The sequence below is a fragment of the Heloderma suspectum genome, chromosome 6, assembly GCF_057233095.1.
Source record: "Heloderma suspectum isolate Gila_16-S chromosome 6, 16-S_ref, whole genome shotgun sequence".
Taxonomy (NCBI): Eukaryota; Metazoa; Chordata; class Lepidosauria; order Squamata; family Helodermatidae; genus Heloderma; species Heloderma suspectum.
In genome coordinates this window covers 128,887,830-128,903,140 of record NC_139463.1, presented here as the reverse complement: position 1 = coordinate 128,903,140, position 15,311 = coordinate 128,887,830, and the positions used below count along the sequence as shown (strand labels likewise).

At 57.5% G+C, this 15,311-nt stretch overlaps 1 protein-coding gene across 1 annotated transcript; it reads right to left on the bottom strand.

The window, feature by feature from the left end:
* Positions 1-8,446: 8,446 nt before the first annotated feature.
* LOC146343211 (uncharacterized) lies at positions 8,447-15,063 on the bottom strand. The gene is made up of 2 exons (XM_084806895.1): positions 14,529-15,063; positions 8,447-8,702 (listed from the first exon to the last, which is right to left on the bottom strand). The coding sequence occupies exons 1-2, from the start codon at positions 14,982-14,984 to the stop codon at positions 8,541-8,543; spliced, it is 618 nt and encodes a 205-aa protein (XP_084663021.1). The 5' UTR covers positions 14,985-15,063; the 3' UTR covers positions 8,447-8,540.
* Between the last annotated feature and the right edge of the window lie 248 nt (positions 15,064-15,311).

Sequence of the window (15,311 nt, the reverse complement as noted above, 5' to 3'; positions counted from 1 at the left end):
AGCTGCTGAACTGCAAGTAGTGGCTAAATGGAAAGAGAAATTGTTGTTGTTGTTGTTCAGTCGTGTCCGACTCTTCGTGACCCCATGGACCATAGCACGCCAGGCCTTCCTGTCCTGCGCTCTCTCCCGGAGCGTGCTTAAGTTCATATTCATTGCATCCGTGATGCTATCTAGCCATCTCATCCTCTGCCGTCCCCTTCTCCTTTTGCCTTCAGTCTTTCCCAGCATCAGGGTCTTTTCCAGGGAGTTTTCTCTTCGCATTAGGTGGCCAAAATATTGGAGCTTCAGCTTCATTATCTGTCCTTCCAATGAGCACTCAGGGTTGATTTCCTTTAGGATGGACTGATTTGACCTCCTTGCAGTCCAGGGGACTCGTAAGAGTCTTCTCCAGCACCACAGTTCGAAAGCATCAATTCTTCGGCGCTCAGCCTTCCTTATAGTCCAGCTCTCACAGCCATACATTACTACTGGGAAAACCATAGCTTTGATTAGACAGACCTTTGTCGGCAAGGTGATGTCTCTGCTTCTTACTATGCTGTCTAGGTTGGCCATAGCTTTCCTCCCCAGGAGCAAGCGTCTTTTAATTTCATGGCTACAGTCACCGTCTGCGGTGATCTTGGAGCCCAAGAAAGTAAAATCTGTCACTGCTTCCATTTCTTCCCCTTCTATATGCCAGGAAGTGATGGGGCCAGATGCCATGATCTTAGTTTTTTTAATGTTGAGTTTCAAACCAGCTTTTGCACTCTCCTCTTTCACCCTCAACAAGAGGCTCTTTAGATCCTCTTCGCTTTCTGCCATTAGGGTGGTATCGTCTGCATATCGGAGGTTGTTGATAATTCTCCCAGCAATCTTAATTCCGACATCTGATTCATCCAACCCGGCATTTCTCATGATGTACTCTGCATATAAATTAAATAAGCAGGGTGACAATATGCAGCCTTGTCGTACTCCTTTCCCAATTTTGAACCACTCGGTTGTTCCGTGTGTGGTTCTTACTGTTGCTTCTTGACCCTCGTACAGGTTTCTCAGGAGACAGGTAAGGTGGTCTGGTACTCCCATCACTTTAAGAATTTGCCACAGTTTGTTGTGATCCACACAATCAAAGGCTTTAGCGTAGTCAATGAAGCAGAAAGAGACGTTTTTCTGGAATTCTCTTGCTTTCTCCATGATGCAGCGAATGTTGGCGATTTGATCTCTAGTTCCTCTGCCTCTTCGAAACCCAGCTTGTACTTCCAGGAGTTCTCGGTTCGCATACTGCTGAAGCCTAGCTTGTAGGATTTTGAGCATCACCTTGCTGGCATGTGAAATGAGCGCAATGGTGCGGTAGTTTGAACACTCTTTGGCATTGCCCTTCTTTGGAATTGGAATGTAAACTGACCTTTTCCAGTCTTGTGGCCACTGTTGAGTGTTCCAGATTTGTTGGCATATTGAATGCAGCACTTTAACAGCATCATCTTTTAGGATTTTAAATAGCTCGGCTGGAATACTGTCATCTCCGCTAGCTTTGTTGTTACTAATGCTTCCTAAGGCCCACTTGACTTCACTCTCGAGGATGTCCGGCTCAAGTTCAGTGACCGCACTATCATGGCTATCAGGGACATTCAGATCTTTCCTGTATAGTTCTTCTGTGTATTCTTGCCACCTCTTCTTAATCTCATCTGCTTCTGTTAGGTCCCTGCCTTCTTTGTCCTTTATCATGCCCGTCTTTGCACAAAATGTTCCCTTGAGATCTCCAATTTTCTTGAAGAGATCTCTAGTCTTTCCCATTCTGTTGTTTTCCTCGATTTCTTTGCATTGTTCATTTAAGAAGGCCTTCTTGTCTCTCCTTGCTATTCTCTGGAACTCTGCATTCAGTTGGATATATCTTCCCCTTTCTCCCTTGCTTTTCGCTTCCCTTCTTTCGTGAGCTACTTGTAAAGCCTCATCACACAGCCACTTTGCTTTCTTGCATTTCTTTTTCTTTGGGATGGATTTCGTTGCTGCCTCCTGAACAATGTTACGGACCTCCGTCCATAGTTCCTCAGGCACTCTGTCTATCAGGTCTAATCCCTGAAATCTATTCCTCACGTCCACTGTATATTCATCAGGGATATGATTTAGGTCATACCTGAACGGTTTAGTGGTTTTCCCTATGTTCTTCAATTTAAGCCGAAATTTTGCAAGAAGCAGCTCATGATCTGAGCCACAGTCAGCTCCAGGTCTTGTTTTTACTGACTGTATGGAGCTTCTCCATCTTTGGCTGCAAAGGACATAATCAATCTGATTTCGATATTGACCATCTGGTGATGTCCATGTGTAGAGTCGCCTCTTGTGCTGTTGGAAAAGAGTGTTTGCTATTATCAGCATGTTCTCTTGGCAAAACTCTATTAGCTTTTGTCCTGCTTCATTTTGTACACCAAGGCCATGTCTGCCTGTTATCCCGGTGATTTCTTGACTTCCTACTTTAGCATTCCAATCCCCTATGATGAAGAGGACATCTTTTTTGGGGGGTTAGTTCTAGAAGGTGTTGTAGGTCTTCATAGAACCGATCAACCTCAGCTTCTTCGGCCTCAGTGGTTGGGGCATAGACTTGAATTACTGTGATGTTGAATGGTTTGCCTTGGATTCGTACTGAGATCATTCTATCATTTTTAAGATTGTACCCCAGTACTGCTTTTCCCACCCTTTTGTTGACTATGAGTGCTACTCCATTTCTTCTAGGGGATTCTTGCCCACAATAGTAGATATGATGGTCACCTGAATTAAATTCACCCATGCCTGTCCATTTTAGTTCGCTGATTCCCAGGATGTCGATGTTCAATCTTGCCACCTCATGTTTGACCACCTCCAGCTTACCTTGATTCATTGATCTGACATTCCAGGTTCCTAAACAATATTGTTCTTTACAGCATCGGATTTTCTTTTCACCGCCAGACACATCCACAGCTGAGTGTCCTTTCGGGTTTGGCCCAGCCGCTTCACTCTTTCTGGCGCTACTTGAAAATCCCCTCTGCTCTTCCCCAGTAGCATATTGGACACCTTCCGACCTGAGGGGCTCATCTTCCGGCGTCATCTCTTTTAGCCTTGTGATACGTTCCATGGGGTTTTCTTGGCAAGAATACTGGAGTGGGTTGCCATTTCCTTCTCCAGTGGACCACATTTTGTCAGAACTCTCTGCCATGACCTGTCCGTCTTGGGTGGCCCTGCACGGCATAGCTTATGGCTTCACTGAGTTACGCAAGCCCCTTCGCCACAACAAGGCAGTGATCCATGAAGGGGGGAAAGAGAAATGCCTGCCACTGATTACTAGTTGGTTTGATAAGATGGGAATTCTTAGTTATGGATGAGGTTTCAGACCAAATTAAAGGGACACATAGCCCATCCCTGGTGGAAGGCTTCCTAGAAAAATGGCTTCCATGGGTTATGTGTGCAGACCTGATAAAAACAATGCATGGAAGCCGCTTGCATCTGAGTTCAGTGCTCATTTTGTGATGTTGAGAGGACGGGGGTGAGGGTGGGGGGGAAGGGAAGGGAAAAACAAAGGAAGAAACCACTCTGGGACTGAAACCTCCACTGGCCTTGGGGTTTCTGATAGTGTGTATAACTTGGCATGCGCAAGAAACACTGGTTGTTGCTGGTTTAGTATTATTTTCCCCTTCAAAATAAAATACTTTAAAATCCTTTATGTGGGGGGAGGAGGAAGTGAGGGCTGATGGGCGCGCGCTGTCCGGGCTGGAGGGGGCAGCAGGTGCTGCCACGGCCGGGGTGCCTGTGCCCGCCCCGGCCGCCCCCGCCCCGTTTCCCTCCCGCCTCCAAGGGCCTCTCCCCCTCGCGGCCTGCAGCAGCTGCTCCTACACAGACCCGACCCTGCCGCCAGGCCACCGGATGCACAGCTGGCTCTGCAGCTGCTCCCAGGAGGTCGGTGCCGCTCCTGACACCGCTCCCGCAGCCCAAGGAAGGGGCCCCAGGAGGGCGGTGGGTGTAAGACGGGCCCAGAAAGCGAACTGGAGCCTCAGCACGGGGCGCGGGGCCCTCCAAAAAAGCAGCCACCCTGAGGCAGGGGGCTCGGCTGATGAACCCTCTCCTTCACCCTGGAGGCCCAGCCCGGAGGGGCGGCGGGAGGAGCGCCGCGCAGGATCAGGGGCAGGAGCGCGGGGCCTGTGCCTCTCCAGCGCGCCGCGATCCGGCCCGGGGCGGCTCAGGGGGCGCGCGCGGGACTCGCCTTCCTCTCGCCCTCGCGACAGCCCTGCGAGGAAGGCCGGGCCGACGGCAACCGGCCGTCTTCGTGGCTGGGGGGGGCTTGAGCCCGGTCTCCCGAGTCTTCGCGCGTCCCTCTAGCCCGGCAGCCCCTGGCGCTCCGCCGACGCCCCGGCCCGGCCCTCCCCCAGGCCGTGCGCGGCCTCCACCTCAGCGCCCCCGCGCCCGTCGGGTCCGCCCGTGAAGCCCGGGCCTCGGCGCCCGCCCGCCAGTGGCTCCCGGAGCTGGAGTGCGCAGCGGTCTCTGCCCTCCTGGCGCTCCGGCCGGCGGGGGCCGCGACGCAGGCGTGCGGCAGAGCCCCTCCTGCCGGGGGAAGACGTGGCGGCGCTGGAGGGGGAGCGGCTCCGGGTCGGCGCCTGCGGGCCGCGAGGGTGCCGCCGGCAGAGCCCGGCGCTCCGGCCCGGCCCGGCCCGAGGCGGGCCATTGCCCGGCTCGGGGCGCCATGCGGCGGGCGCCCCTCGGGCCAGATGGCGCTGACGGCTGCGCCGCTGGGGAGGGCCGCCCGTGGGGGCTGGGCGGGCCTTCGGGGCTGGGCGGCCGCCTGGCCCGTGTCCTTCGGCCCTCGCGTCTCGTCTGAGGCGGTCAGCGGCGGCGGCGGCGGCGGCGGCCCCCGAAGCGGGGGGGGGGCTGCTTGCTGCCGCCCGCGACTGTGCGCGTCGAGGAGAAACGCCCATGCGCCGGCGCCTGTGGGCGTCCCGCGAAGTGCTTGGGGCTTCGGGCGAGCCCCGGGGCGATCCCGGCCCCCGCAGCCTTCCGGGGGTTTTGGTGCTGCTTAGGGTGGGGGCGGGGAAAGGCAGCCGCGCCGCGCGCCGCCGTGCATGGCGGCGGCAGCAGCGGCAAGGACGGGAGGGCAGGGCGGAGGCGAGGCGCCTAGTTCTTGGAGAAGCCGGAGGGAAAGGGAGCTCCTCGGCCAAGGCCGGGCAAGAGAGGCAGAGCGGGGCCCCTCGCGGGGCGCCCCGGCAGCCCGAGGCCCGCGCCGCCCCCGGGGGCGAGGCCTCCGCGCCGCCTCTGCCCGCGCCGCCCCCGCCGGGGAACGCGGAGATGCGGCGAGCGCAAGGAGCCAGGGCTGCTCTCCTCCCCCGCGCCGCCCTGTTCCCTGGTCCTGGCCTTCCCGCCGCTCTCGGGAGCATCGCCCCCGCTGCCGTCGCCCGTGTGCCCTCCCCCATCCAGTCGAGCGCAACCTGCGGACCCCCCAGCCGTGGGCAGCTCCAGGCGGCAGCCCGAGAAGCGCGAACGTGCATGTCTCCCTCACCCGCCTCTCTCCCACCTCCTGCCATCTTCTCACCTGTTCTGACCGGTCCAGGAGCCCAAGCCAATGTGCCCTTCCCACAGAAAGAGAGCCCCGCTGGATCAGAGGGTCCAGCTCCCCACCAGGTTGGAAGGTAGCAGCCCCCCCCCCCCGTTGGTGTGTTTCTTCCCTTGCCCTCTGCCCCAGGAGCCACAGCTGGCCATCTGCCTTGTAGGGGCCTTGCGTGTTTGGGCCCAAACCCCCAACTTCTCGTACATGCTGACGGGGTCCGAGCTGGTGGTCATGGAAGAGGGTCTTGGAGTTGGGGTGGACAATGCAAAGAAAAGGTTGATCCTGTGCGCGGCTGCTGTGGAAAAGGCAAATTCCATGACGGGCATAAGTAGAAAAGGAAATGAAAATAAAACTACCCAGATCATAGAATGCCTCTGTGGGATTTGCTGCGGCAAGATGCAGCCGTGGCTACCCACGTGGACGGCTCTCAAGAGGGCTAGAGCAATCCATGGAGGGTGCATCCACCAGTGGCTACTGGCCCTGATGGCTCACCATCCCCCCGGACTGGAGGCAGGTCCCCCGTCTGCCAGTTGCGAGGCAGGGGTGTGCGTGCTCACCTGCCCTGCTTCCAGGCTTCCCATGGGGGCAGCCATGTGGCTGCTTTTGCAGCAGGTGCTGGACTAGAGGGGACTCCGGCCTGATCCGCTTCCGCTTATCTTACGTTCTTGTCTGCCTGCAGTAGCTGACCAGCACACCTTCCCCCACATTTGCCCAAGCCCCTTTCAAAGCCTCCAGAGCCAGAGGCATCATGCGTTGTCGCAGTGAGCTGCATAAACGAATTCCATGCTGTGTGGACGGGGGCCCTGGCTTGTCTCTCCTGAGTCTGCTGCAAATCAACTTCATGGCACATCCCCTTTAGGTTCTAGCATTATGAGAGGGGGAGAAAAAGTCTCCCTCTCCACTTTCTTTACACCGCAACACCCCTCTCTGGTCTTCTGCTTGTTGTTGTTCAGTCGTTAAGTCGTGTCCGACTCTTCGTGACCCCATGGACCAGAGCACGCCAGGCCTTAAGAGCCCAAGGTGTGGTGGTGGCCTTTCCTCAAAGGGGAGTTGCACCAGCCCGTGATCATTTTAGGGTGCAATCCTGTCAGGATGGGCAGCCGCCTCCAAACTCAGAGGTGACCACCTATCCAGTGCAGGGCAGGAGAAGCATGGAGGGGATCACTTCAGCTGCCCTGCATTCGCAGTTAGACAGCCGATTTTGGCTGTCTAGCTGTGGGAAGTTGGAGTGGGGGGAAGCAGACGCCGGATGATGCATAGGAAGCGTCGGAACGGCACTTTTGCCCTCCCCATCCCAGCACGCCCCTGGGAACACCCCATTTTTGCCACACCACCCTCCTCTTCCAAGCACGGGGCCAATCCGTGCTCGCTACGAGGCAGCGTGGGCGGGGGAGGGAGGTTGGTTCTCAGGGAACTGACTATCCTATGGCTGTCTAGCCGCCGACTAGCAGCCATAGGATTGTGCCCTTAGTTGCCCTTTTCCCCACCTTAGAGCGCCACCACACCGTTTTGAGATGTGGCAAGCAGATGTGTGCACAGTGTGGCAGATCAAGCAAATCTTTCATGTCTGCATGATCTCACCCCTGCTGCTCAATCAGGAAATTCTGAACTTAAATGCCTCCAAGAGAATTCTGGAATTAAAAAATGGGATCCCAATGCCTAATATCACCCAGTATGGGCTTCTGACCCAAGAGTAATTAAAATGTCTTAGCTCTGAGGTTTGCCAGATTAGAGGCAATTGTACCAGGCAATTAGAAATAGATCATTAGATACTTTTACTGTTTAGAAAGGAATCTAGATAAGGAGGTGTCAATGTTAAATTTAGGTTTATGACTTTCAACTGGTAAAGCCTTGTAAAGTCATCAGGTCAGATAAGTGAGCGAGAGGCCTCATTCCAGACTGTAAATATGTAAGAAAAACAAGCTCACAAGACAGGATGGCATCAAGTGAATAGGTTTGTGTCAAAAACATAACTGTAACATGTCAAAGAAAGTTAAGATGTTTAGTATGTTGGTATGCACATTAATCTTGATAAGAAACTTCAAAATTTGATATTCTTATTTAGACATATGAAGATTTAGTGTAGAAAGGTTATCTTTGGAATTCTTGGATAATATAAGCTGTAGTAAAAATAGTTTGAACATATTTTTAGCATCCAAAAAGTATATAAAGGAGGCTTGAAACACACAACAGTGGAAGCTCTCCTGTAGGATCAGCTTTCCACAACGTGCCGCCTGTAGAATTAACCTGGTAAGCTTGATATTGAGTATCATTGAGAACTAGCAAACGTACTTGACTCTGCTTAGAAGCCTTGTTTAAGAATGTTAAATTTATGTGTGTGTGAATTTATGCATACATAAGCTCTTGTATTTAGTACTGTTATGCTAATACTTTGCAGTAAAAGACAAAATCTTGTCTAAGGGAGTGTGTCTTAACAACTAGAATTCTGTATTACCTATAATCAGAGTGAAGTATTGAACTGGCTCTAGATGGTATCTGCTTGTAAGAGAAATGTGACTGTAGACTGTGTTCCGTGGTTGCCAACGTACTGACAGTAGCGTTTGAGAAGCTCTCTGAACCAGGGCATAGGCCACAGCAGTGTTCCAAAGGCACCCTTCTGCCACGGCATGGATGCTGCAAGCCTGCAAGAGGCGCCCTACCAGAAAGGCTGCTGCTCAGTGGTCAAGCCTCTCCTTGGCTTGCCAAAGACCCCAGGATCCATCCTGCTTGAGCTGAGAGAGAGTGCTGCCAGCCAGGGTAGCAATCCGTCAGAGCTAGACAGACCAACAGGTGGCTAGCGGGGAGGCAGCTTCCAGTGTCCCCAGAAAACAGCTGAACAGGGACAGACTCCGAGCACCGCAACAGGATCAAGGCCTTCCTTGTCTGCAAGGGTAAGGCTCGAACACCCACCCCGCCCCTGAATAGAGAACAGCACTGCTGAGCTGCAATGGGGCCACAGGGCCTCTTTATTCCGGCTGGGCCCAGACCGGCGTGCTCCACCCCCTCAGCGGAAGGTGTGGGCTTCTTGGCGGCTTCTCCGCCTCCTCTCCAGCCGGCACAGATGGCGCCAGGTCTTCTCCATCATCACGTCCAGCAGGTGCATGGCGTCCATTAACGCCGCTTCCTCGGGGTCTGCCTGCTGGAGTGGCTCACTCTCCCCTCGCTTCTGGGGGAAGGAGAAGAAGGGGGCAAGGAGAACGAGGCCGTTACTTTCTCCTCCCAGTCCTAATGGTCCTTGGGGCAGGGCTGCACTGCAGAGGAACAGACACAAATCACCTGGGCCCGGGGGGGGGGGCATGCGGGGAGGTGTTTGCAGGCCCCTGCCAAGTCTCCATGAAATGGCAAACGCCTGGTGGCCTGGAGATGCGTTTGACTGCAACTCCCACCATCCCCTGCAGCCACGCTGGCCTGGCATAAAGGGGCTTGCGGTGCAATGCAGCTTGGGAGCACCAGGTTGGGGAAGGCTGAGTGCGCACGAAAACCGGGGGTGGCTCAGCTCGCGGGCCTGCGGAGGGCTCTGCGCGCCAAGGCGGAGATTGAGAAGCGGCTCGGCCCCGAGTACAGAACACGGTGGCAACGGCAGCGGGCCCCCGAGACCCCCCCGCACGCAGCGCTGGGCCCCAGGGGTAGGGTGCCCCTTCCAGCTGAGCAGCCCTTCGCTGTGGCTGCCCAGCTTTCAAGGTGACGGCCGCATGGGTCAGCCCCGTGGCTTCCTCTGTGCACCCAAGCGGCTGGCGGATGAGGGAGAGCAGGCCTCGTGGCATGCCCGGCGCGCCCCGCCAGGCGCCAGAGCCCCGGCCCCGCTCGCCTTCTGCGCCTTGGCAAACCGCTTCATCAAGCAGGCGCCCGCCGCCACGGCCGCCACGGCCGCGGAGCCGACGGCAGTCCAGTAGCTGTACCACAGCAGCGCGCGGGCGTCGAATGCGGCCCCCTGGGAGCGATCCGGCGGCACCCCGAAGGCGGGCTCCAGCCCCCCGTAGTACCAGCGGGGGCGCTGCGACCAGCACGCGCCCCACAGGCTGCTGGCCAGCAAGAGCCCCACGGCCCACGACGCCCCCCGCCCCATGCGTGCACGCGCAGCCCTCGGGCGGCGGTTCTGCGGCGCGTTCCAAGGCGGCCGGTTGCTGGGCGATGCGGGCGCGCCGCAGGCGGGGCTGGCCGGCCGGCGCCGGCAGCCCCTGGCGCCCGAGCCGCGGGGTGCTGCCGGGCCGGCGCGGCGGCTCCTTCCCCGCGGGCGCGGGCCACGCAGGGGCCGCCAGGGGCAGCCTCGCACGGCGGGCGGAGGCACGGGCGCTCGCGGCACAGGCCGAGCCGGGCCCGCCGGAGGTCCAGGGCCTCGCGAGCGCCGCGGCGGGAGCGCTGAGGCCACGCGGCCGGCCCGCCTCCGTCCCGACGGGGTCCTGGTGCCGTGAGGTTGGCTGGAGCCGAGCAGAGAAGCGGCGCGGGGCACGCTCTGGGCGGGGCGCGGCTGGCCTGCGCCGGCCCTTCCCTGGCCGCTCGCCCGGGACGCGCACTTCGAGCGAGAGAGAGGCGCGCCTCCCGAGGCAGCGCGGCCTCTCGACCGCCGCCCCGCCCGCCCGGAGCCCTTCGTGGCAGCCTGAGGACGCGACAGCCGGCGCGAAGGGCGCCGCGCCGCGCGGGGACGCCGATCCCCGCGGGAGCCGGTGCTGCTGCTGGGGCGGCCGGCCCGGAACGTGCGCGAGGGCGTGTCTCGGGTCGGCCCCCCGTTCTGCCGTGTCTGTTTCTGGGCGGGCTTGCTCGTCAATACGCGCACACGCGCTGCCCAGCCGGGAGACGCCCTCGGGGCAGGTTCCAACGATAAACACCCCAGGCAATAAAGTAACAACGGAAACGGTAAATACAGCGATGACAATACCTACTAAATGTCCACTTCAGAAGCACCCGGTTCTGAGAATTTCCTTTGTGAAATGTGATTGAGGAAAACCCCTTCAAGTATGTGTTTGTGAAAGAGGAAGAAGAGGCGCAACTTCTCATATTAAGTTAGGGTGAGTGAAGAACACACAAGTGCAACGCAGCTTCAGTGAAGTGTGGCCGAAACTGAAAGATGTTTCAGCAAAGGAGCACTCCACAGAAACTGCAAGGTGTTCTGCTCTGGGGCAAGAACAGTTAAACTACCTGGCTGTGGCCTCTTGTGCGTGAACGTGCAGGGCAAATTGAATTTGGGGAGATAAGGCTGTAAAGTGAATTGGTCTACTTATAAAATGTCTGCAGCGCCAGTGGTCCATAAGAATAAAAACATTCAACAGGACCAACCCAAAAGTTGAAACGAGTTAGCGAGTATTGTAGGACACAGGCTGGAGTTTATGTTGAACACAAATTGCAAAAAGAAACAAAAGAGGGCGGCTGTTTTGGAGCATGGTATAAAAGCCAGTGTACTGTTGCAGTTTCAGAATTAAAATAGTTATGCTTGCTTTCATGTTTCGGGAGATGGCATGTGCGGGATGGAATCATGGCCTGCATGTGGGAGAGGGGCTGTTACAGTTTTGTACTGCCCTCCCCCCCTTCATGGATCACTGCCTTGTTGTGGCGAAGGGGCTTGCGTAACTCAGTGAAGCCATAAGCTATGCCGTGCAGGGCCACCCAAGACGGACAGGTCATGGCAGAGAGTTCTGACAAAATGTGGTCCACTGGAGAAGGAAATGGCAACCCACTCCAGTATTCTTGCCAAGAAAACCCCATGGAACGTCTCACAAGGCTAAAAGATATGACGCCGGAAGATGAGCCCCTCAGGTCGGAAGGTGTCCAATATGCTACTGGGGAAGAGCAGAGGGTATTTCCAAGTAGCGCCAGAAAGAGTGAAGCGGCTGATAGACAGAGTGCCTGAGGAACTATGGACAGAGGTCCGTAACATTGTTCAGGAGGCAGCAACGAAATCCATCCCAAAGAAAAAGAAATGCAAGAAAGCCAAGTGGCTGTCTGATGATACAAGTAGCTCACGAAAGAAGGGAAGCGAAAAGCAAGGGAGAAAGGGGAAGATATACCCAACTGAACGCAGAGTTCCAGAGAATAGCAAGGAGAGACAAGAAGGCCTTTTTAAATGAACAATGCAAAGAAATCGAGGAAAACAACAGAATGGGAAAGACTAGAGATCTCTTCAAGAAAATTGGAGATCTCAAGGGAACGTTTTGTGCAAAGACGGGCATGATAAAGGACAAAGAAGGCAGGGACCTAACAGAAGCAGATGAGATTAAGAAGAGGTGGCAAGAATACACAGAAGAACTATACAGGAAAGATCTGAATGTCCCTGATAGCCATGATAGTGCCGTCACTGAACTTGAGCCGGACATCCTCGAGAGTGAAGTCAAGTGGGCCTTAGGAAGCATTAGTAACAACAAAGCTAGCGGAGATGACAGTATTCCAGCCGAGCTATTTAAAATCCTAAAAGATGATGCTGTTAAAGTGCTGCATTCAATATGCCAACAAATCTGGAACACTCAACAGTGGCCACAAGACTGGAAAAGGTCAGTTTACATTCCAATTCCAAAGAAGGGCAACGCCAAAGAGTGTTCAAACTACCGCACCATTGCGCTCATTTCACATGCCAGCAAGGTGATGCTCAAAATCCTACAAGCTAGGCTTCAGCAGTATGCGAACCGAGAACTACCGGAAGTACAAGCTGGGTTTTGAAGAGGCAGAGGAACTAGAGATCAAATCGCCAACGTTCGCTGGATCATGGAGAAAGCAAGAGATTTCCAGAAAAACGTCTATTTCTGCTTCATTGACTACGCTAAAGCCTTTGATTGTGTGGATCACAACAAACTGTGGCAAATTCTGAAAGTGATGGGAGTACCAGACCACCTTACCTGTCTCCTGAGAAACCTGTACGAGGGTCAAGAAGCAACAGTAAGAACCAGACATGGAACAACCAAGTGGTTCAAAATTGGGAAAGGAGTATGACAAGGCTGCATATTGTCACCCTGCTTATTTAACTTATATGCAGAGTACATCATGAGAAACGCCGGGTTGGATGAATCACAGGTCGGAATTAAGATTGCCGGGAGAATTACTTACAACCTCCGATACGCAGATGATACCACCCTACTGGCAGAAAGCGAAGAGGATCTAAAGAGCCTCTTGTTGGGGGTGAAAGAGGAGAGTGCAAAAGCTGGTTTGAAACTCAACACTAAAAAAACGAAGATCATGGCATCTGGCCCCATCACTTCCTGGCGTATAGAAGGGGAAGAAATGGAAGCTGTGACAGATTTTATTTTCTTGGGCTCCAAGATCACCGCAGATGGTGACTGTAGCCATGAAATTAAAAGACGCTTGCTCCTGGGGAGGAAAGCTATGGCCAACCTAGACAGCATAGTAAGAAGCAGAGACATCACCTTGCCGACAAAGGTCCGTCTAATCAAAGCTATGGTTTTCCCAGTAGTAATGTATGGCTGTGAGAGCTGGACTATAAGGAAGGCTGAGCGCCGAAGAATTGATGCCTTCGAACTGTGGTGCTGGAAAAGACTCTTACACGAGTCCCCTGGACTGCAAGGAGGTCCAATCAGTCCATCCTAAAGGAAATCAACCCCGAGTGCTCATTGGAAGGACAGATACTGAAGCTGAAGCTCAAATATTTTGGCCACCTAATGCAAAGAGAAAACTCTCTGGAAAAGACCCTGATGCTGGGAAAGACTGAAGGCAAAAGGAGACGGGGACGGCAGAGGATGAGATGGCTAGATAGCATCACTGATGCAATTAATATGGACTTGAGCACGCTCCGGGGGAGAGCGCAGGACAGGAAGGCCTGGTGTGCTCTGGTCCATGGGGGCACGAAGAGTCGGACACGACTGAACAACAACAACAAGGCTATCCCTGTCTGCCTGTCTGCCTACAGGCAGTCCTACAGGGACTGCCTGTAGCCGGTGAACCACTGCAGCCATGCCGGCCTCTAGGCCCAAGGCAGGCCCACAGAGTACCTGGCTCTGCATCCGCGCCTTTGGAGGCAGTGCAACCCTGTCCAGACCAGGCCGCCCCAGTCCCTGGGCACCACCAAGGCACAGTGCCCACCGCTGTGCTAGGATGGCACCTGCATTTGATGGCCTTCCCCAGCCCAGCCCTGCTTCCAGCACAGGCTTCCTTGGGAGAGGAGAGGGAGTGCCGGGCGCCATCAGATCACCGAGAGCCCCTCGCCCCGACCAGCACTTCCCTATGGCTACGAGACAGACTCGGGGACAAGCGGTGGGGGCCACAGAACAGCTGCCACAGGGCACCGCAGAAGCCCCTGCGCCGCTGTCTGCAACCAGCCCCGGAGGCGGGCGCAGAGCCAGCGGCACATCGGCCTCCAGCCCCGGGAGGCCCCGGAGCGTCCCAAGCCCGCAGAGGCCGAGGAGGGGCGACAGGGTCACTCTCGCCCTGCACCTTCCGACACAACTGGGCTGCGGGACGTCCGGCCCCAAAGCCAGGGCGGGACCCCTGTACTCCCGCGAACGTGGCAGGGCGATGGCGCCGCAAAAGCCCCGTCTGGAAGCCCCCGACCGCTCGCGGCCTCCATCCCGCAAACGGCGAGCGCAGCGCGCCCGCCGCCTCGCTCCCCTCTCCGGCTCCGCTTCGCGCGCGGAGCCGGGTCCCGGAGGCCTCGAAGCGCGCCCCCGCGCTGGCCCGGCCTGCTTTCGTCGGCCCCGACAAGGGCGCGCCTCTCCGCCGCCTTCGGAGCTGCGGGCGGCCTGGCGGGGCTCTCGCGGGGAAAACCCACCGCGCCGCCTCCGGGAAGCTGAGGCCGGGACCGAGAGCCCCTCCCCAGCCCGGCGCTCCCTGGATGCGCTCCCGCAGTTCCCAGCCATTGGCCATGCTGGCCGGGAATTATGGGCACTGTAGTCCAGAACACCGGGGGGTGCACCACTGGGGAAGGCTGCCCAGGAGGGCCCCCGCCGCGCTGCCGCCCTCGGGCGGCCTTGGCGGAGGACGCGCCGCGCCAGCACCGCCGAGAGCGACTGCGCGCGCTGGGAACGCGCGCGCCCCTCTCTGCAGCCCCGCTCACCGGCCCCTCGCAAGCGCGCGCCCCGTCCGCAGAGCCCTCCGGCCTTCTGGCAGGGCGAGCGGGCTGCAGGGGCCGGGGGAAGCCCGGGCGAGGGCGAGGGCCGCGCTCCAGGCTGCTCAGACGCGCGCCCGCCCGCCCGCCGCCGCCCTCGGCGTCGCCCCCGCCCGGCTGCTCCGCTCCGCTCCGCTCCCGGCCCGCCGTTCCGGGCGTCCGGCTAGAGGCGCGCGCCCTCGCCCGGCGCTCCGCCCTGACCCCGTTGCCCTCAGGAAAGCGCGCGCGGGGGGCCCTTTTACACCGCGCCGCACATTGGCCCGGGCCTGCGCTTCTGCGGAGGCTGCCCGCTCCGCTCCGCTCTCGCCTCGCCACGGGCGCCGGCCGCTTCCCTTCGCGATGCAAATCTACACCGCGGCAGCAGCCGCCTTTCGGGCTGCGGCTCGAGGTCGCGCCGCCCAGCATTTTCGCGGGGACAGCGGCCTCCCTTCCAGGCGCTTCCTAGGGCCAGCGCAGCTGCGGAGCCGTTGACGCCAAGAGGCCCGCCGAGAGAGAGGCCCTCTGCCCCAGCCCGGCCCCCTCGCCGCGTGGCGAGCCCAGGCTGCGGGAGGCCTCGGGCCCGGCCTGCCCCGTGCTTCCAGAGGGGCCAGCGGCAACCGCAGGAGCGCGGCCAGCGCACCGCGCACTTGGGAGAACGTGTGCATGCGGAGCACACGCGTCCGCGGACCACCCCAGCAGAGGAGCAAAGCCCCCGCGGGGGGACGCGGACTCGCTCCGCTGGCTTTGAAAGGG